We start from the raw sequence: 23,237 nt of genomic DNA, 5'->3' as shown, positions 1-23,237 counted from the left end.
CTAAATATGACTATAGTTTCCCATGAAATTAATGGGCAAATTTAAAATTTTGCTAATGCAATGCTCAACATCAAAAAAGTTAAAGAAGTCAATAATACAAAAATGGGCAATTCTAATAAAAATCAGGGCCTCAGGGTGGTCTAGTGATATGGCATTTGACTGTCAACCATGGGGTTGGTGGTTCGAGTACTGCTTAACGCCAATCTGACCAAAAAGCTCTCAGCAAGCTTTCAACCCTAAATTGCTGGGTCTTTCAGATCTAAACCATAACTTGGAGGCTTCCCGTGTACCACACTGACCACGTGAGCACATTAAAGATCCACCTCTGTCCTTTGCATATTGGACAAGTCAAATGGCTACCTAGCTCTCTCAGACTGGACGTGTTGCAAAGGCATCCCTTCAGATTAATCTCATAGTTCCGCAAGTTGTAGAAACTGAGAACTGGGTCACCTTTTCGCTACCATACTGAGAACTGGGTCACCTTTTCGCTACCATACTGAGAACTGAGTCACCTCTTCTCTACTATACTGAGAACTGGGTCGCCTCGCCTCTACCATACTGCTTGACCCAAGCATGCATCACTACGATGCAAGTCATTGTTCATAACCAAAAGACGGCAAGCCAGAAATAAAAGGCACGAATAGCAACAAGGTCAAAGAAACTATCACAGAAACGCAGAAGATCGAGATCAGAAAGGTAAAGGTAGCAAGTCTTAAGACAGTAAGGATATAAGAATATTACAAAACCTGATGTAGCTTGTTGTTTTCTCTTTCGATAAGTACTTTTCTCCTTTTCGATGTGGGAGGGGTAGCAGCTGTTTCAGTAGCTACTTCTTCATTATGAGAGTGCTTCAGGTCAACTTTGTTCGCTCTAAGTAGCTCATTTTTTAGCAAGCACTGGTGAGCTAATGATTCCAAGCTACCTACAATGAGCAGGGCATGTATGCCATGCAAGCATAAAAACCTAGTCAACAGGAAAAGTGAAAGCAACAAGGCTGCAATCTTTAAGCAGTGTAATACCTATTTCATAAAATTGACCATAACCAATAAAACAGGTTGAATGATTGATGTCAATGTATGAACTCAATACAAGGAAACTATGCAAACCTTCAGAACTTGAGACCTCCTTTGTAAGTCGTGTTTGGGTAGAAGCAGCAGTTTGAGAAGCTACTTCAGACTCCATGTTTGAAGAGTCAAAGTGATGTGCTATTTGAGACGACTCCGAATAAGAATAAATTGGTCACCATACGTTAGCTTAGTAGGAGAGGCAATCGGACTGGAATTAGGAAGCTGCTTTACCGGCTAAAAGGAGACATCCGCAAATCTTTAGATTCTACTTTCGCAGCAATAGTAGAACTCGTACCTCAACTAATAGTTGCCTTGAGAGGCCCACAGCAAATATTATATTGTAAGAAACTGGTGAGCCTGTCAGTCGTCTTTTTTGTATAATGGATCCTTTACGCACTCATTCTGAATTAAAAAGGTCCATTTCCAACTTTAGAAAATATCAGTTGGAAGTGTACTGCAAAAAAGCATTAGTAAAGACTCTGTGTATGGTGTGATGAGACAGAATTAATATATGAAGAAATTTGAGTTGATAATCAAAGAGAACTACACAAGTCTATGAAATGATGGCGTCAAAGACAAGCCTAAAAATATGTTAAAATCGTCGATAGTCATTAGAACTCATAAAATAATAGACAAGCAAATAAGTTCAGTTCAAAAAATGTAACAACCTTCTCAATAATAACATGAATGATCTTGTAACAACCATAGGTAAAATTACTGAGACTTTCTTGAAAATTACCTACAGGCAATCCTCACTTAACATTGGACTCAACGACAACTCACGAGTTTTGGCGGCATGTTAAAAATGATCAAAACATGCTTAAAGATGAAAATTTAATATAAAAAAAGAAAATATAAGTGATCTCTTAATGCCATTGAAGTAATCAAGAATGTATAGATGTTAAACATGCACTTTAACCATGGCATTGCTTATTATATGATATCGGAGTTGAGCTGTTATCCCTCAGCTAGGCCCATACGGAACCAGGTGTTATGCCAACATCTGAAGTAGTCAAAACCTTGCATGCTGACATCATTTCGGATCTTATTCTTCTTCTTAGCGTTTTAATCGCAACAAAGTTTAGTCGATGTTAATCTTGAAACATCCTGGCAATCAGATCTCCTCAAACACCAAAAATGATCCCAAATATTAAAAAATACTGATACTTTGTGATAAAATCTACAACAATGTTGTCTAAGTTGATTTTTATAGAGCTAAAAGGAGGTATAAACAACGAAAAGGTGAAGAAGTACATTACAGTATGAATAGCCTATATGTATGCAACAAAGACTTGAAGGGGGATTGTTTATTTATTTATTAAGGGAGTTTGTTTGGAATCCCTTAACATAAGGGATTGGAAAACTAAATCCTCAATTGACCTCATTGTTAAGTGAGGACTACGTGTATCTTAAATGCTGATATATTTTAATGGTATGAGGCTTATTTTATTACAAATCCAATAAACTAACCCTTCATTATTTAAAGGTTGACTTGCAACAAAATTCACATTACAGTTATTTGGTATCAAAAGATTCACCATGTCTTACTCTGTTGTGTTGTAAGTGCCAATTATGTGGAAATGTGATTACAAGCTTTTGAAAGCTCAAAAACGAAAAGCTGCCGTAGATTGGAATCTCTTTATTTCGATGACACAACCACAAAATTTGGTTATCGTCTTGTCACGTATGTTCTCACGTAAATTGAAAGGCCAATACAAAGCTCAATATAAAACTTATCGTAGTACTATTTTATGACAGACACTTCGAGTTTTACCGAAGACCCCGTATCAAATATAGATGCTCGCTACTTTATAGTTTTGTTTCGGCTTGGTCTAATCGGCAAGTCGTAATCTGATCATGTGACCCAATACTTCGCAAATAATTTCTGCAGCACTTTTTGATTATCACAAGTGACCAACAGGCTCGTCATGATTATGAGACAATGATATGTACTCCTTCAAGCTAAGGCTAAAAAATTAAACGAATTTTTACGGTAAGTTATAAGATATCAGTGCTAAAAGTGACAGCATTAAAATGACGATAAAACAGATGTGTAAGAACAATAGACATAGTTTTATTGAATGCGTGAAGTATATTGGTGAAAATATTTTGACCAATAAGGTTGCATGAAAGTGTAAACACAGAAACCATCTCTCACAACTACATCACATTTGAGCCGTTTTGGAAAGGGAATCCAAACTATGGCGGTCTCGTGTGGCTGCGATTTTCTGTTCGTTTTTGAGCTTTTAAGAGCTTGTAATCACATTTCCACATATTTGGCACCTGAAACACAACAGAGTAAGACATTGTGAATCTTTTCATATCAAATAACGGTAATGAGAATTTTGTTGCAAGTCAACCTTTAACAATCACCTCTGCGTAGATAGTAGTATGTGAACTTGTTGTGCATAGCATGTAAAGCGCAAAATCATTTCAAAGCTAAGAATTTGCAAACAACATTCTGAGATTGGACCGGCATAAATTGATGCCTTCATGACACACATAAAAGATATTTAATATTAAATCGACAAGTCGATTGTAAAAATTAAAGAGTACTTTTGAATGTACAAAATATGTAGAAGCTAAATGCAAGGTCAATGAGTATGTATCATACATACTCACCATAACGCTCAACTTTCAAGAGAGCTTTCAAATTCAAACTTCAATTCAAGTTTGAATTTGAAGGCGACTTGAATTTTGAAGATGACTTCAAATTCGTGAGATTATAAACCACCGGATTAGACAGATAAGTTTGAACAATTAATACTACTACCTTTTGATGAGCTTGAAAAAATAAACAATGTTTCTAAGGTCTCATAACATATTTTGTATTATTCTATGCAAACCAAGTAAGCTTGATATTTGTGCAGTTTTCTGTAAGGTTAACCGACAGCACCAAATATTACTGCATTAACAGCAGCAGATAATATTACAGATTGAGTTTTCAGTAACATATTTGCGTAGTTTCAATAAAATACCAGGCTTTATCAATTATTTTCAAGTTGTGAAAATGGATGGAAAGATTCGCGAACTTTGTAAAACATTTGTTAAAAAATACATCATTAAAGCAGAACATGTGTTATGTTTTAAACAGATGGCTTCCGAGCATAGCTGATTTTGACAGCTTTTTAAATTTTTTATTTGCGTGAAAAAAAAACTTTTTGCTAGCGCACTCCTCAAGACATGCAAAAGCTGGTCGGTGTAAGTCTATAACTACAGCTCAAAAGTTAGCGTGGGATGAATAAATAGGCATATACTTTAGACATTTGTAGAATCTGCTTCGACCCTCTGTTAATATTATCTGCTGTTAGATAACCAAAAGATAGAAATGGAATAGAATGGCAGCCTACCGAGTAGCTTTTGTCCTTTATGCACCTATTGGCTAATCATCGGCAATGACATCATATGTATATATCATATCATATATCTGTTATGACAAAAAAATGAGCTTGCTATATGAAAGCTTGGAGCTTGCATCGCGAGTTTTTTGTCTCCAACAACAGTTTTTTTGTTCTTCTAACATCAGAATCGTTGCTAAAAAGTAAAATATCCTGGTGGTGTTGGTAGGAATACATGCAATTTTAAAATGCTGTCAGCTAACCTTTAAAGCCTTTTCAAAGCCATTACCTAAAGGAGTGTCAACACTATGTGGTTCATGGTACTTTTTAAAGACACTGAGAACCTTCCTTAGTGAAAATAATAAAGAATGTACAAGCCATTAACATCACCAAAAATTGGTGAAAGCGCAGCGCTGACCAATTAGAGCAACAAAAGATTTTGATTTATGCACTATGTGGATTTTGATTATTGGAATATTTATAAATAAATTTGATACAAAATCTCTAACATCCAAATCTGTTAAGCTCAGATTAGACTACTTGTAATCTGAGCGGTAACAGCTGAAATGAAATGAGAAAGCGGTGCTAGTGCCCACCTAAAGAAGGAATTGAGCTAGCCGGCTAGGAGTCCTACCGAAGAATAAAACTACCAGTGATAACCCAAAGTTATGGAAGAGGGTTGTGGAAAAAAGACCAAGGAAAAAGGTAAAGATAAGAATTTTACCATTGAAACTTGACCTGAAAAATCTAAGAGAAAATAAATGTGGACAAGCAAGTTGGGCTGTTGATTGATCAAGAAAAGCCTTACATCAGACATGAAAAAGCTTGAAGTGAGTCCGAGACACGCTTCCAAAAACATAAGAACACCAGCTGTAAAGCGCACTATTTTGATGCTCGTAAAAATTGATGTACATGCAGGTATGAGTCCAACTTCATCTATGCGTATCAATCTTTTTGCAAATTTTAACTGAGATGACAGTAAACAAAAAACCTTTGGGGTATGATGATCGCATATGGCTTTGTTTTGAGCGAAGAAAATGTAATGTTGTGCCATTGTAGAAAAGTGGTGACATGGGTTGAAAAGTAAGGTCTCAATGATGAGTCAAAGCAAGCCCGAGTACAAGTCAGTAATGAAAGAACAAACAGATGATATATACATAAGCTGAATGAACACTTGGTGAGAAGTTTAAGATTGCAGATACTTGAGTTCAGTAGAGAGCAAAAATGGGAATAAGAAAACAGTGGAAAAATTCAGTGAACTGTGTGAAAAGGGTAATATATATAGGCCTAAGGAGTTGAACGATAAGATTCTCTGATTGAATGAAAGGAATGGCTTGTAGGAGCACTGTAAAGCGAAAAATAGTGCGTGGAATAGATGCAGTACGGTGAAAGAAAACACGTAAAAAAATTAATGTCGCATGTAAAATGAGAAGAAAAAAGTTAACACTACATTTGAAAAATGAGTAAATGCCATACAGAAAACTTCATGAAAAATTACAATAAATGAATGTATTGAAAGCAGTGCTACAAAACTTATTAATTTCTAACGTTAATACAACTTGGGTTATTGATAATCATGTGGAGCACTTCATAAGTATTTGTGAATTAAAATGTGTGTTTTTTCTATATTTTAAAACAGTTTATATTAGTCTACTCGAAATGATCCATTCTTTCCAGTGAGTCTACATCAAGTACACTAACCTGAAACATGACATACCATCGACTTTTATTAGATATTCATTGGCTGCTCTGTCCTCAGCCTAAATATGTTATGAAGACGCGTTCTGTTTAGTTTTTACATTCTTTTTATGTACGATTAGGAGCATTAACTCTACATACCTGGTAGGTTCAATATGAATTAATTTGATGATGTGTATTTTGCTACAAATGTGGCAAAGCATAATTTATTATGTGAACAGTGTACTTTTTTTTCTGTTTTACTCCTGATGTGGACTGATACAAGGTATACATATTCATAATTATTCCTTGTTTCTGTTGTCATTATATGCATAGCCATTATCTAATCATGTGTTGAGGGTGGGTCCTGTTTTTCATTACAAACTCTTTTGCACCAAGCTCTCTTCTTAACCTAGTTGAATTTGCTAAGGCCCGCCCTCTAAGATATAAATACCCTCCTGCCTGTATGAATATGTTCATTCATGTGCACAAAACAAGACACACTGCAACCTTCACCGGATCTTTCTAGGAACATCAACTAGCTCGACTTCACTTGCACCAGCATACACAAGTGCACCAGCATACACAAGTGCACCAGCATACACAAGTGCACCAGCATACACAAGTGCACCAGCATACACAAGTGCACCAGCATACACAAGTGCACCAGCATACACAAGTGCACCAGCATACACAAGTGCACCAGCATACACAAGTGCACCAGCATACACAAGTGCACCAGCATACACAAGTGCACCAGCATACACAAGTGCACCAGCATACACAAGTGCACCAGCATACACAAGTGCACCAGCATACACAAGTGCACCAGCATACACAAGTGCACCAGCATACACAAGTGCACCAGCATACACAAGTGCACCAGCATACACAAGTGCACCAGCATACAAAAGTGCACCAGCATACACAAGCGCACCAGCATACACAAGTGCACCAGCAAGATTTATCTTCAATTAACAGTTGAGCTGTTAATCTCTCAGATGGCACCAGCAATACGGTGCACCAGTAAGCATTATCTCCAATGAGCAACTAGGCTGACAAATGACAATCTCTCAGATTGCACCATCATCTTCGATTGTACCAGCATCACAGTGCACCAGCAGAACAGTTGCATCTCTCTGGTCATTTCCACTTGTCGGGACCCACCAGAAGTGGGATTTTTCCCTTACCAAAGCAGCAACAAGTTAGGAGTTGCGATTCCTTTAAAAGAGAAGGTCATTGAATAGACAACCCCTCTTAGCCTACTAATCTAAATCCCCTTCGCTTGGGTGAGGATGTTGTTTGTTTAGTTGTTGTAATGAACGAGTAGATTTATAACAATGTCTTTGATAAGAATGAATAATAGGTCATGGCGTATTGAAAAGCGCTAGGTCACGCACGAATGTAAACGAAATCGTACGGACCCAGGGGGAGCGTTGGTAAGGTTGTTGAATTGCGTTATATATATACATATCGGGATGGCGGTTTTTCCGGTTACTCAAACAATCATAGTTATTATTGGAGAATTACCTACGCAATACGGAGAGATATTCCTATATTCTTGGTGTCAACAGTTCCATAGATCTAAACTGCAAAACCAGAATGTCAAACTCTATACATAAGCTTCCGCGATACGACAATGGTAACGTATTGTTATAAAACGATGTAACAAATTATTTGGAAATAAATCAATAATGATAATAATAATAGTAATAAATTAAACACTTTTAAATAGCAACTTATTTTTTTTTAATTAAACATGCGGATTGATATACGGAAAATGATTTAGTAAACGTCGTCAAGCATGCCTTAGAGACAGGACTACATCACAAATTTGGAAACCTCTTGGTTGTCTATATCGAAAAACCTGCGAGCCAAGGCTACGGAAACGGTTTGACAAGTCCGCCATTTTGCTTATCATCGCTTCCAGGACTAGACGTTTAGCAATAGCAATGCGTAAGCTGTTCATCGGTAGATTGAGTCGAAGAACTCGTACGGCTGACGTTGAAGAAGTATTTGAAAGATATGGTCGTCTGAGTCGTTGCGATGTCAAATATGGTAAGTTTTATGATGGAAAGTATAATTTTCCGAGAGTTATCACCAGTTATAGCTTATCAACACGCGAAATGATGAAGGATTTCGATTTTCGTATGTTGATGATGTATTCAATAGTGAATCTACAGCGCTCTGATGGACACTGATGTTTTTTTTAACTGTCATCAGTTCTGCAGTTACGTACGTCCTATAGTGTCGGCTGTGCGTTAGTCTCTTCAATTTTCTTGTTGTGGATTAGGGTTTATGGTTATTTGGCCGAAATTCTATTGGTCGAAACACACATATGCCGAATTCCGTAAGGTCGTTTGTCGAAATTGAAGCAGTTCGTCGAAAAGTGTAGTTTAGGTCGAACATTTAGGCTATTGGTCGAAAACTCAAAAGTGGTTTAGTTTAAAATATTATTGGCCAAAAATATTATTACAATTTTATAATAATACTAAGTTTTTACCTGTTAGTCAAGTTTATCTTCACCAATTGTGTTTGGTTGGTAGAGCTCATTATAATCTATCCACAAAGAAGAAATATTAATATTTTATGTTGCAATGATTATAAAGCGAAATGAGTCACTTACAATTTTTTATTGTTTATTCTGTTATTAAGCATATGCCAACTATTCATTCAGGAACTCCACTATTCAATGTATTTTTTTCTACATTTTCAGACCGCTGATGCTTTTGAATTCATTGCCATGTGGCTGTAATAAGTAGCTTACTACTTTAATCTTTGCTTTTAAGCATGTGCTAGAATCATAAGTAAACGGTAGTGAATAGTGGTTTGGCAGTTTCACTTGTTATATACAGGTCTTACAAGCTTCATGGTTGGTTTTACAAATGAATTATTTGTTCTTGCATGTTGATCATTTTATCAGAACAGAAGTGTGAGATGTTGAACATATTTTGAGATTGTTTGAAACTCATTTTTGTAGGTCAAGACACGGCATACGCTTTTGTTGACTACGACAATGATAGAGATGCAGAGGTATGCAGACAGTTATATAATCCTATTGTATTTTGCTAGTTTATAACTGCTGATATCAAATTATAAGGTTTTGTCTATAGTAAATGCTAACAGAAAAGTTTTCTGGTATCATTGCCAACATATTTCAACTAGCAGGGAGCGATTCAACTGCTTATCCGTGACCAAATGACCTATCTAGGATTATGCCTTTTGTGCTACTTAGCCAACGCTGGTAAGCAGAAAGGAGACGGAAAGGTTTTCGAAGCTTTAATCTTTGTCAAGACCATTTCGATTTCTACACACATATTTTTTATCTTCTACAAATATATAGAGCTCCATGTTGGCAGCTATTATACAAAAGCACTTGTGATCAGACAGAAGATGTGTACGCTAATAAGTTGTCATCTTCTCAGGGCTAGTACCATGGGTGTCCATGGAGCCACTCCATTCTACTCCATTCCGGAGCCACGCCTTTACCTGACACTCCATTTCCATGGATCCGTTTCTCTCTTGCTCCAAGACACACCTATGTCTAGGAGTTTGTTCCATGTCCAGATAGATAGTGCCGATTATCTCTTAATCCGTTGACTAGCCCTAATCAAGTCTAAGTGAGCCATGAATCCAAGAGATTTAGGTGATGGGTTCGTTTGATTGCTTTTAGCGATATCTGTCTACAGTATTGCTAGTATTGGTAAGTTGTAGTCTGCAGCTTTCAATTAAACCGGCGGTTTTATCCAAGAAAATGGCACCAAATATATCCGTCTCTGTTGGTTGCCACAAGCATCCAACTTCCTTATTCAAGTAGTTTCTTGCTAACTACTATTTATAAATCAACAGTGTACCTATTTGTACTAAATATTAATATTAGGAATTTGTCATTTATAGTTTTCGGGCTAGGGTCTGGATAGCTATGATGGAGCCATTGAAATTGTCCGGTTATTTTGATCATCATCATTGGGAGTTAGGCTAACTCAGGGATATGCTCAGTTTTTATCAACATCTTCGCATTTATATTTTAGGATGCAGTCAAAAGTGAAAATGGTCGAAAACTATTAGGTGCCACAATGGTTGTTGAGTGGTCCAAGGGTTTCAGCAGGCGCAGTATGCCATCGGTAAGTTTCCTAAAATGGTTGTTCGGAGTTGATTTTATATAGGATTTGCTTTCGAATGACTAAAGCCTTTTTATGATCAATCTCACTGGTTTTATAGACCATGATTGCAGCAATTTTACAAGTTGATGGGTACTGCACATTTTCGGTGTTCATTCACAACGGTCTGCTTATTATTTTCTAAACGACAAAGTCTATTCGGCCAAGTAAAACTAATAACAAATATTTTGTGCATCTGCAATAAGGCCAAACAACAATCTTTTTACTATAGAATACAGTTCTGCTTGTTCGTCGTCTATCTGTATTCAGGGGTCAAGGTTAGGATAAAAGACAACTTTCGGCGATACTCCAATTCATGACATTCAGATAGTAGGCTGATGCTGTAAAACCTGCACCAAACGATCGTCTATGAACTTGCGCTGCTATCCTATTCTCCTTTTTGTCGACACATTTATTGGTCTATTACAACGTCCTTGGATGTCGCGAAAGTTATTTATATTAGATATAACGAACTACGCGCAACGTTTTTTCCACAAATACGGCTAGATGGATTAACATTCAAATCGAATTTATAAAATCGCATAACTTCACACTTGACGATATATGGAAATTTTTATATAAGAAGAAGCAAAACTTCACACATTTTTCATGTTGTCTGGAATTTATGTTATAGGAGCCTCTACTATATTTAGTTATTTTATATAAAAAATAGTGTCTTGAGACATGAGTGAATGGACATACGAGCTCAGTTCAGAACGCATTAAGCCTTTGACTGGGGAAACGACCAAAATGTCGTTTATCGGTGGCGTGGGGAAACAACATTTATGTCGCTTTCTTAGACGTTTATAAAGCTGTCGTCTAGTAACGTTAAACATAAGATATGAACGCTAGTAAGTTTTAAATATCATCAACAAGATATCAGTCGATGATTTACAATATGAAACGATTATCTGAGAGGTGTTGCTTTGTGCAAACAGCTAAAGAAATCATGCCTCATTGGAAAAGAATAAAAGTTGGAAAAACCAGTCAACATCGACTTGACTTTCAAAACGGTAAAATAAAAAATTATTTAATCCCGCGATCGTTAGTGACTTTTTGTCTGATCAGAATAAAAATTATTCAGAAGACAGAAGTGATGTAAACTTTTTTGGGCTTTACAGATTCTGTGTATACTTGGAATATACAGAGAAAAACAATCGTTATGGTAGCTCGCACGGCTACGTTATAGCGTTTGACTCTAACGAAAGAAATGCTTCCAAGCATTTCATACAGGAACAATTGCACATACAGTCAAACATGGATAACTCGTCCACGGATAGCTCGAACACATGGTTAATTCGAACATTTCCTTTGGTCCGTTCCCACGTAATGATAAATTGCTATAGATAACTCGAACTCAACACTGTTAATTTGAACTGTTTTTTTGCCCAACGGCTACCGAAACGGTTGTTATCGCTTTAGAAAATCACGTTATTCAAAGCCATAGAGGTAAACCTCATCTTTTCGTAATTCATAAGCGTCGTTATTACCACCATCGGCAAAATATTTTTGTCAACGACTTTTCTAAAAGTTTGGTGAAATTTGATTTATACTGCGATACGATGAATAGCACGGGCTAGCCGGGTCACGCGCGCAAGGATTTTCGCCGCGCACATACAAAACAAAAATCGCATGTTGTTTTGTATGTGCGTGGCAAAAATCCTTGAGTGCGTGACCCGGCTAGCCCGTGATGAATAGTTTTCCGACGTTGATTCCGTGTTGAATCAACGTCGGAATGTTGAATGTTTAAAACGTCTTAAAATTGTTGTAATACGTTGTCTGAGCTACAAAAAACTATTCATCGTTTGACCTAAACACAGAATACGTGTGTACATTCAATAAGTATCTATTAAAAAAGCGTGAGTGATATAGAATGTACCGTAAAACCTCGTAAAACTCCTAATTGAACTGCCTGGGAGTGTTGCTCTTAACGAATCCCAGGTAAAGTAAGGTAATCTGCATAAACTTCAAGAAAAAACGGCAAAATTGATCGTGGGTAAAACCCCAAAAGAAAAAAATGTCTTTTCTTTTGAGCATTTCAACAATGATCAAGTTTTGCCAATGTCAATCTAAAAAACGTCCTGGCAATAACATCACCTCAAACAACAAACCAATCTCAAGTGATAGAAAAATCTCTATACTTTTTCATGAAAACGTTTTAAACTTTACATTAGAAGCATTTAATTTGAAACAAGCCATTTGTGCTTTTGATTTATATTATAGTTTGTATATGTACATGTATCTACTAATAAATAAGTAAATATATGGACTTGTGACAGTGCTCTGATAACTTGAATGCTCTGATAATTCGAACACTTTTGCTCGGTCCCTTGAAGTTCGAGTTATCCATGTTTGACTGTAGCTGTATTTTTGTAGTAGTAGATAAGTAAATGAATGTTAATGTACAAAATACTTTGTTCATAGAAATAAATTTAAGATTTGAGCTATGCATGTTCATAAAACACCGATTTAATTAAATTTTGAAAAATAAATTACATGACTTTCGGGAGTTTTTGCCGGGCTTTAACCCAGCCAAAGGGTTAAGTGTGTATGTTGAGGTGTGACAAAAGCCAGACATTTCTACCAGACAAAACCGACCATTCACCTGGAACACCCACCTCCAAAACTAATCAGTAGTGGAGTCCATTGGCTGATTCCTAGGCTAGCTTATGCTTGTCAATTTGATTAACATTTTTACTGGTGATCATCGAGAATTGGCTCATATTTCAAGACAGAAACTTGAGTAAAAGTATCTCAATTTTCTCATATATTTGGGCACTTGTATGAGGAAGCTAGGACTGTAATCAAAATGCCGACAATAATTCTATTATGATAATGGAAATCCGGTAAGGGTGTCATGGCCTTCACAGGACTGAAGTAAATTCTCATTTGTCAATATAGTTATCATGTGTCATTCACTAGTCTCAGTATGTATAGTCATAACGAATAAATACACTTCCAGGGTTGGAAAAAATCATGATTTGACAAAAAGTTGAAAAAAATCAGATTTTTTTAAAAACATTAATTACCAGCTTTTTTCATAACTGCTAACATAATATTATTTTATTTTGTTGAAGTGTGCCATATGAAAGCATTAGCAACATAACAAAACGACTTTGCATCACTTTAATTTATTAAAAGCTGTATTTATTTTAATTTTGACCAAATTGTGCAGTTCATATTCACAGTAGACCTGCTATAAATCCCATTTTTGAGGGTCAGCCGTTGAGATGGGAAAGTTCTGAAGAAAATAAATCAAATATGATATTTTAGGATGATTCAAATCACAGCCTATGACATGGAAAAAGTAAAATAATTCATCAAACATGGTTTTTTTAGGATGATTTAAATCATTTGATTTTAATCGGCCAACCCTGTACACTTCACAGTAACTGCATTTCATCAAGAGTGTGTAGCCAGACCTTTTGGTTATATTATTTAAAGGTTGACTTGCAACAAAATTCTCATTAAAGTTTTTTCGTATCAAAAGATTCACCATGTCTTACTCTACTCTGCTGTTTTGTAGGTACAAAATATGTGGAAATGTGATTACAAGCTCTTGAAAGCTCAAAAACGAATAGTTACCCTACAGGATGAGATTATTCGCGGAGTTAAATTTTGCGAGAATTGTCTTTTCATGCATATTCGCGTATGAGCACATTCGTGACAGCGTTACGATGATGATGAAATAGCCGCGTAAAACAATAGACATGGTTTTATTGAATGCGAGAAGTACATTTGTGAAAATGTTTCGACGAATGAGGTTGCATGAAAGTGTAAACAGAAGCCATCTTGTTCAACTACGTCCCATTTGAGCTGTTTTGGAAAGGGATTCTAAACTTGGCGTTTTCGTGATGGCTGCGATGAAGTGTTCGTTTTTGAGCTTTTAAGAGCTTCTAATCACATTTCCACATATTTTGCACCTATAACACAGCCGAGTAAGACACGGTGAATCTTTTGATACTGAATAACTGTAATATGAATTTTGTTGCTAGTAAACCTTTACTGTGTGACATTGGGTATTTCAGGGGCGACCAGGAGATGAATGCTACAGGTGTGGAAGACCTGGACATTTTGGCCGAGACTGTCGTATGTCTGGCTTCAGGAGTTACGGTAGAGGCCGTTCTCCTGTGATTAGAAGGTCTAGGTACAGTAGGTCACGGTCTCGTAGTCGCAGTTACGGACGTCGTTCACGTAAGTTCAACCTATTCAGCTTTTAGTTAAATTAATGTTATATCGTGTCTAACATGGCATTTACCAACAAGAATATACAGAAAACATATGTACCTTGTGATAAATTACATTTAGTATGCCTATGACATCAATTGTTCATTGCAGTAACCATGAGAATAAATACATTAGTTTCTTGTTTGAATTTTTAACAACAGATGTGCTTGAGGGAAAACATTATTTTCAACATTTTCTGCTAGCTGCGATTTAGAGCTCGACAACATTAATTAAAATCACTGTTTATTGTTGTTTTTTACTTTAGGATCCCGTAGGAGATCTAGGTCAAACTCAAGATCGCGTTCACGATCACTGCGACGATCAAGGTCAAGATCAGCACGAAGGTCTCGTTCGAAGACACCCAGGATATCTAGGTCAAAGTCTCCACGTAGATCAAGGTCTAAATCACCAAGGAGAATGAGGTCAAAATCACCCCGCAGATCACGCTCTAAATCACCTCGACGACAACGGTCTAAGTCACCTCGCAGGTCAAGATCAGCACAAAGGTCCGGGTCCATGCAGAACTCTCGGTCACCTAACAAAATGGGATCACGCTCACCAAGAGCATCTAAATCGCCAGAGACAGCTCGAGCGAGGTCAAGAAGTCAGTCAGATCGTAGCCATTCGCGATAGTGTGACTCAGTAAACATTGCTCCTTTGTCCACAGTTTGTACATAGCGATTTTCCGTGTAATAGATCAATGCGAATCTAAATTTTTTTCATTATTTAATTGCATGATTCATTGACTGCATTTGTGCAGTTGCATGTATTATGCCACTATCAGTAACCAATGGTAGTACAGATAATATTATTGCAAAATGACAGACACTTGTTATTCCTTTTCTATTTTCATCATTGGATCATGAGGGAAACTGTCATATCTAGTAAGTATTCTTGTTGGCAGCACATATGGGTAACAAGTAGTGATGATTAGGTACGGTATTAATTCAAAACAGTTATTGGTAATACGTCTAGTATCCATAATGAGTTACATGATCACAATCTTGCATTTCCAAAGGTGTTAGCTACTTAATTCATATTGGACAAAAATTTTGCTGAACAGCAGATGCAAAACTCATTCACCAAATAAGTCAGAAATAACAGTTAAATGATATTATAGAACAATTATAGTGGATCCTGGGCACTCATCAAGATATTAAAGTGGAGACAAAACAGTTTTTTTAAATCTGTTTGAATGGCGTAATGTAAAACAGCATCGACATTGCTTACAGTGAAGCTGAGGCTTGCTTACCTTAGGCCAAGAATGGTGCAGAATCCAATTGCTTGAGGTACAAAATGTAATTTAGTTTGGTTAATGGTCCACGCTTTTTAAACGAAGGTGAAAATGAATGTTAAGCTGTTAAAACGCATATAGCGCCACCGCTATCTCACTGAAATTGTTTTTGGATTATTTGTTAGTAGTTTTTATTAAACCTGTTACAACAATAACACGAAAACAGCCACATTTGTTAAAACAGTTGCAAGCCTTAATAAAATGTGGCCCCCAATTTCATATTACAAGGTAGGTATATGCACTCATAGTTGCCCTAAGTCAACCAATTAACACGCTATTTGTTGACCCAAGCTCCAACTGGCCACCTTTATAGAATCCATCTTAGCTAAAGTGAATTGTGTCAGGGAGCCTCAAACTAATCTACCTGATTAACACCGTGACCAGGTCAAGAAATAATCTGAGTTTTTGAATAACAAATGTTGTTGAAACTAATTAGGCCACTAAACCAAAAAATTATATTGTGTCACATTAATACAGACACAACCGTAGATCATATTAATCATGGAATATAACCAAATGGTCGATTAAGCATTGATGAAGATGAGATGCAGGTTCAATAAATACATTCATATATTTTAATAACACGGGCACAAGATGATATCCTTGCTAAGTTAAAGTACACGTGAAAAACAAATTCCAAAATCAACAAACTCGGCAAATTCAGATTGAGAACCAGGTGCAATGGATTTCAGCAATCGTCATCACTTTAGCTTGGTGAAGATAGTCTTGGCTACCTAAAACACACATTTCACAGAATTTGATGGAACCACAACACTGTCATTCATATTTAATGATATTGCTGAAACAATCAGTGACTAGAAATCACCAACATGCAGATGAATTGCGAGTACTAAGCATACATACACTGGAGCAATAAATGAACCTGAATCATTTCTTGGTACTAAATTTACTCTTGTGGCAAACAATCATGTTACTATTCCAATGTTTCAAGCAAAATTTGGAATTTTTACTAAAATCACGGTTCTAAGCATGAATACTTTGTAAAGTTGTTTGCCTAAAGCCAATAGCCATCATTGGCTGTGTAAACAGTGATTATAGGTGTGACAGGATATATTCACAACTTTATGACTGGATTTATGCCAACACCCATTATAGATTTTCTGCCTTGAGTCCGAGTTCTGTCAGATGGGTTGTTAAAATGCTGCTGACAATACATTAATTGCTGACTATGCCATAGATCATATGCTTTCATATTGAGCTGTCTTTATACATTTAGCGCAGCCAAAATATAAACTTTGTTTTAGTTAAATTTACAAAAGTTATGATAAAACAAAAATTCAAATAGTATTATATACATCGCAACAGCGAGATACTATTACCCATATTGTTGGACAGCAGTGCTCAAGAGGCTTTAAACTATGACAAAGCGGTTACAAAAAGCTATGTGGAATGTCAATGTATCAACAGCGATAATAGGGAAAAAAGTGCCTTTGCCACATGAACGTTTTGCTATCTCAAACACATTTTCCAGGTCTCAAACAGCAAATATGGTGCATTGCTGTGAGCATAATGTAGTTAGATATCTACACAACAATATTGACAGTACTTGAGGTTGACATGAAGCAGTATTATTGCTAGAGCAAAAGAGCGCTGGCTGATTATAAGTTGATCCACAAAAAATTATTCTTGATTAAAATAAAATTGTTGCAATAATAAATGTTGAAAAACTGTAGACTTTCACAATGCCACACCTACAAAATCGAAATCCCATGAGCTGTTAGCAAGTTATTTAGCACACATGGTGGGGGCCATATGGCCACATTACACACACTTTGGTCACTTGGTAACCTGATTAGGGGTCTGAGACAAAGCATAAAAAAGTTTGTCAACTAAATTTTCCCCGTTATCATCAATTAATTTACAAAATTTCATCATACATATACACGTAATTAAAATTTCTACTCTTAGTGAAATCCACACCACAACTCGCTCATTGTACTGACTAAACTGAAGATATTATCAAACTACTGAAGTCAAGACATTCCTACCTTCTCATCCCGGCAATGAATAAAGTCATAGAGTTCCTGTTCGCAGGTTTCTGTTGTATTTGACCTTGAAGTTACTCGATCAGTACATATGTCCAACTCCTTTTGGTACTTTGTACAACGAGAGGCACACTCTTCTCGCAACAACTCCTGCGGATCCTGTAAAACACATAGGAGTGATAGATAATAATTCTCTATGTATGCGTTGCGAACATAGCTTCAGCTATGACTCTAAATAGACTGCTTGGTAACATCATAGCTAATATAACTAACCTCAACATCCTCTTCATCTTCGTCCTCTTCATCACCTCCATCCTCTTCAGGGTCTATTTCTCCGTCTTCCTCTACTTCTTCCACCTGCACGATAAAAGATAGAATGATGAAATTTTTGACGATGACAATGTTGAAGTTTAGTAACATACATACTAAAACTTAGCTTCAACTATGTGCTTAGTCAGCTAAATTTATATAAGTTGAATTCAGCGCTTACGTTATTTGTCTGTCCAAAAGGTAAGAACTACCTACGGTACATACGCACATCATACAATGAAATGTTACATTTTATTGCAAATCATAACCACTAAGTACACTAAAGTTACTCTAAGTAATTATAGTTACTAAGGTTAACATACTATTTTGCAACTAATTTTTAATATGTATAGTACGTACACAGAATTTTGATGTTTTTTACCAGGGGGTGCTTGCATTAGATAATTATTATGGGTTTCTATACAACATTTTTGCCTTACGGTGCCAACACTGGAACAGATTAAAAATGTTTGGCGAGGGTTCAATGTAGTTTAAATCACTGATCCATATAAGGATAACCGATTTTGTTTTAGGAAAAAAAGACAACTTTCATGATTTCATTTCGTAATTTTGCCAAAATCAGTGGTTCTTGACTAAAAAGCTTGGTTTTGAAATTAGGACTTGAAGAGTTTATTTAGTAAACTTGAAGGCAGAATTAGCTGTGAGGTAGCAACTGTAACTTGTACTGTTTTTTCTCACTACTCTGTTTAATAAAAGACATTACGAGATCACACCCTTTGCTGCAATCAGCTCAAGTGCAAGCATTGAAAAAGTATTCTTCACATTTGGCTTCGTACTTGGTACTAAAAAACCCAACAACCTGGTATTTATATTTGGTGTGATCAACTCTATCGAGCACACCAGGGAAGAATGTGCTTGAATGTTTCATACTACCATTCTATGTCTTTGGTTTTAATTCATAGTTTGTGTGAAATGGCTAGTAGCTCTACTCCACTAACTTACATGTAAGTTGCCCACTATAATTTTATCTGCCTGTTGAATTCGAGAAATATATGAATTTATCAAGTTCAAAACATTCAAGTCAGTAACACTGAAAAGTGGGTTCACCAGTATTCTGATGTGCAATGCAATACACAGACAATTAGCACGAGAAAATTCAAATTTATTAAGAGAAACAAAGACATCAAAAATTTGACTAAACTGAAAAAAAATTCGATTTTTCAATAATTTCTGAAAAAAAATCATGATTTTTCCCAACTCTTTCATCTAACAACCGGAAGATCGATCAACCTAAAAAAAAATTTCAAGCCAAAGTGTGTGGAACTCACTACAAGGAATGTGCAGTTATTATGTACTTGTGATAGGTTGCCATTACTCTATTTAGTGATCTTTTTCTGGTTAATTGAAAGCCAAGTTTTGTGCTTGTTATTAATTTGAAGCAGGCTTGTTGACCCGGTAATAAGGTTTCACGAAAAACTGTTGCAAACCTTCGCTCTGTTACAGCAAGTGATCAGTTAGTACAGTAGACTCTCCTAAAACATATACCTCCTATAATGTATAGAATTAATGTAGAGTTTGTGAAAAAATCCCATATAACAAAGTATCCATAGTTTTTTTGACGTCATCAAGTCGTTTGCACATGCGCTCGTTCATGAAAAAGTCGCTATATTTGTAGAAAACGATCGTTTTTATTTTATTTAATAGTACTTTTTGGTGTTGTTTTAACTATAATAAAAAATTGCAAACAAAAGCATCGTTTTCAAAATTCATTGCAAAAGCTTTGCGTTTTTAATGATAAAATTGTCTATAAAGATGGCCAACAATGATAAAATGACGTCACGAAAAAACGAAGGTTTATGCCGGCCGAGTTCTCAAATTCAATTTGACCGGTAACCTATATCGCCGCACTTGGTAGAGAAAAAATATATACAGTCAAACATGGATAACTCGAACTTCAAGGGACCGAGCAAAAGTGTTCGAATTATCAGAGCGTTCAAGTTATCAGAGCACTGTCACAAGTCCATGTATTTACTTATTTATTAGTAGATACATGTACATATGCAAACTATAATATAAATCAGAAGCACAAATGGCTTGTTTCAAATTAAATGCTTCTAATGTAAAGTTTAAAACGTTTTTATCAAAAAGTATAGAGATTTTTCTATCACTTGAGATTGGTTTGTTGTTTGAGGTGATGTTATTGCCAGGACGTTTTTTAGATTGACATTGGCAAAACTTGATCGTTATTGAAATGCTCAAAAGAAAAGACATCTTTTTCTTTTGAGCGTTTTACCCACGATCAAGTTTGCCGACTTTTCTTGAAGTTTATGCAACTTCAAGAAAAAGTTACCAAAGAAAAATCCCTTACTTTACCTGGGATTCGTTAAGAGCAACACTCCGAGGCAGTTCAATTAAAAGTTTTACGAGGTTTAACGGTACATTGTATATCACTCACGCTTTTTGAATGGATACTTATTGAATGTACACACGTATTCTGTGTTTAGGTCAAACGATGAATAGTTTTTTTAGCTAAGACAACGTATACGTTTAGTAAAAACAATTTTAAGACGTTTTAAACATTCAACATTCCGACGTTGATTCAACACGGAATCAACGTCGGAAAACTATTCGTCACGGGCTAGCCGGGTCACGCACTCAAGGATTTTCGCCACGCACATACAAAACAACACGCTGTTTTTGTTTTGTATGTGCGTGGCGAAAATCCTTGCGCGCGTGATCCGGCAAGCCCGTGCTATTAATCGTATAGCAGTGTAAATCAAATTTCACCAAACCTTTAGAAAAGTCGTTGACAAAATTATTTTGCCGATGGTGGTGATAACAACGCTTATGAATTACGAAAATATGAGGTTTACCTCTATGGCTTTGAATAAAGTGATTTTCTAAAGCGATAACAACCGTTTCGGTAGCCGTTGGGCAAAAAAACAGTTCGAATTAACAGTGTTGAGTTCGAGTTATCTATAGCAATTTATCATTACGTGGGAACGGACCAAAGAAACTGTTCGAATTAACCATGTTTTCGAGCTATCCGTGGCCGAGTTATCCATGTTTGACTGTATAAACAATTTTTGTGCCGTTCTAGTTTGTCGTGCTACATCGTCAGATGTTTTGACAAAACAGAGAATGGGTAGCTCTGCAATTGTTCATATGATACTTGAAAGCGCCCATTGATTGGCGCAGGTGTTACAGCATCGGTGCACCAATCTAAATGTCACAAGTTGGAGTATCATTGAAAGTTCTCTCTTATCCTAACCCATTGAATAGCCTTGATCCACCAATGTCTAGCCATAAATTGTAGATTGCAGCTATAAACCAAGCCACAAAATATAATGATTGGTGTGATAATGGTTTCTTTTATTTTAGTTTATTGATGTAACAACACTAGGCTGTAATAGAACTATCTCTTAACCTTAAATGAATAAAAAATCGCCGCCTGCTGACCTGACCTTGGCCCTCATTGCTGACCCTGAGTCTGGTCCGACCCTGCATTCCTTGGTCTCTTTCCAGCTTTAGCTAAGAAAGCCATTGATTCCATTTCCCTGATCAGATCAAAACTTCACAGGCTCATATTTAGTCATGTTTAGTTCAGCATGATATTAGTCTATTCACCTAGCCAGGGTCTGGCGCTTCGGGTGGGTGGGCTATTTGCCCCCCTCTCATTTCCCCCTTCTCTCTTTTCCCCTTCTCATTTCTTCTTTGGAGAAGAGGAAAAGAGAGAATGGGGATAGGAGAGGGTGGCAAATAAAGCCCTGATGGCTCATGATTTGTGTGCAACATTTCATAGCTTTTATACTTTTAATCTATGGTGGTTATCAGATATTATCACAGAATTGCTTTAGTTTACTGGATTATGTATCCAAGAAGGTTTTTATGTGAAAATAAATGTGATTTTGTCACCTTCTCCTGATTAGCTCCATTGTTAACAAGAGTGCAGTCAAGCATGAGGTACAATACAATGACGTTATGTCATGCTATTTAAGTCTGACAGGCTTTTTCCCTATTGGCCAATCTAGGTTTATATATCTATGGTTTGGAACTTTCGATGCGTTTGTATAGGCTCCGTTGGTGACGTAACTCACCCTATACGACACTACCCTTACGCTCATAACTGTCACAATGAATTACATCGTTTGGCTAAGAGTAGACCAAATCAACCAACAAAGAATAGTACATGTTTTTATGTGAAAATGGTTTACTTACTTTTAATAATGCTGCAATCAATGGTCTTGTGCAAATGCGCTGTACAACAAGCTGTACAATAACAATATTCTACATGACCAGATTGACTGATATTCGCTGCTGTGGGCTGGTTGCAAAATACGCTCTTCAACGACATGATTTGGTTGTCGAGTGTAGAGCAGTTATTTGCGCAGACATTTAGCACACTAATACCATACATTCAGGATCTAATAAAGTTCTTGTGAACGCTACACCAGACTAGAAATCAGACGGTGGCCCTACATTAACCCAACTAAAAGAACGCCGATACGAAAACATGTATTCTTTTCTCTGTTCAGAACAGCTTGATTCAGGGATGATATAATCCAGTGAATAATACGCAAATAAACCAAAATAATGCTATATAAGCTTTCTACTTCCTACACGACTAGTGTATTAGAAAGAACCAAAAAGGTTGGAAGCTTGCTTCGTGCTTTACTATTATTTGATGGCATCGTTCCAAGTGCTAAAACTACAGTTGCCAAAAGCTAGCTTAAAATAATACATACATCTTCGTCCTCTTCTTCTGACGCTTTAACGTTGTTCGTTAGAAGAGACATGCTGCGGCAGTAGAGACGTTGTATGGTCGCTGAAGTCCCGGTGACCTGACGTTTTAAATACAGAACCGGTAAGTCAGGTTCGTATTTGTAGGCGTGTTTTCGAATAAATGGTATCTTTTTATGACCCGCAAAACGTATAAGTAGTTATTGAGCATTTATTAAAGTTCTAGATACAATTACTTTACAAACAAGTGATTAAGTTTTTGAATTTTAGTCAGTGCAATAAAGGACATAACTACACATGATTTTTCCTCATAGCTTTTCTACATTGCATTTTTAAATGACTTGATATATATTAAACGCATCCCAAAACGCGTTAATTTTGTCACGCTGTATTAACTACCAATCAGCGCTTTACTCAGTATTGCTACGTTAAGTATTGCTACGTTAGGCTGTCTTTCG

General features: G+C 36.4%; 3 protein-coding genes across 3 annotated transcripts in view; 1 reads left to right on the top strand and 2 right to left on the bottom strand.

The window, feature by feature from the left end:
* LOC137407520 (fizzy-related protein homolog) overlaps positions 1–7,683 on the bottom strand; it is a 36,093-nt gene extending 28,410 nt beyond the window's left edge. Inside the window, exons 1-3 of the mRNA XM_068094078.1 lie at positions 7,617–7,683; positions 1,107–1,301; positions 747–922 (exon numbers count right to left, since the gene is read on the bottom strand). Of these exons, the coding sequence (XP_067950179.1) occupies positions 747–922; positions 1,107–1,182 (252 nt within the window). The 5' untranslated portion in view covers positions 1,183–1,301; positions 7,617–7,683. The remainder of the gene's footprint in view (positions 1–746; positions 923–1,106; positions 1,302–7,616) is intronic.
* A 316-nt stretch (positions 7,684–7,999) lies between these two features.
* On the top strand, positions 8,000–15,297 carry LOC137387260 (serine/arginine-rich splicing factor 7-like). Its single transcript, XM_068073645.1, has 5 exons — positions 8,000–8,140; positions 9,063–9,115; positions 10,114–10,206; positions 14,271–14,436; positions 14,735–15,297. Exons 1-5 carry the CDS (start codon positions 8,035–8,037, stop codon positions 15,100–15,102), a joined length of 786 nt encoding a protein of 261 aa, XP_067929746.1. The 5' UTR covers positions 8,000–8,034; the 3' UTR covers positions 15,103–15,297.
* Positions 15,298–16,315: 1,018 nt separating this feature from the next.
* LOC137407070 (cytochrome b-c1 complex subunit 6, mitochondrial-like) lies at positions 16,316–22,890 on the bottom strand. The gene is made up of 4 exons (XM_068093678.1): positions 22,785–22,890; positions 18,043–18,126; positions 17,773–17,928; positions 16,316–16,497 (listed from the first exon to the last, which is right to left on the bottom strand). Exons 1-4 carry the CDS (start codon positions 22,833–22,835, stop codon positions 16,465–16,467), a joined length of 324 nt encoding a protein of 107 aa, XP_067949779.1. The 5' UTR covers positions 22,836–22,890; the 3' UTR covers positions 16,316–16,464.
* Positions 22,891–23,237: the final 347 nt, after the last annotated feature.

Source organism: Watersipora subatra, chromosome 1, assembly GCF_963576615.1.
Source record: "Watersipora subatra chromosome 1, tzWatSuba1.1, whole genome shotgun sequence".
In the NCBI taxonomy this organism is placed as follows: domain Eukaryota; kingdom Metazoa; phylum Bryozoa; class Gymnolaemata; order Cheilostomatida; family Watersiporidae; genus Watersipora; species Watersipora subatra.
This window is presented reverse-complemented; position numbering and strand designations above follow the sequence as displayed.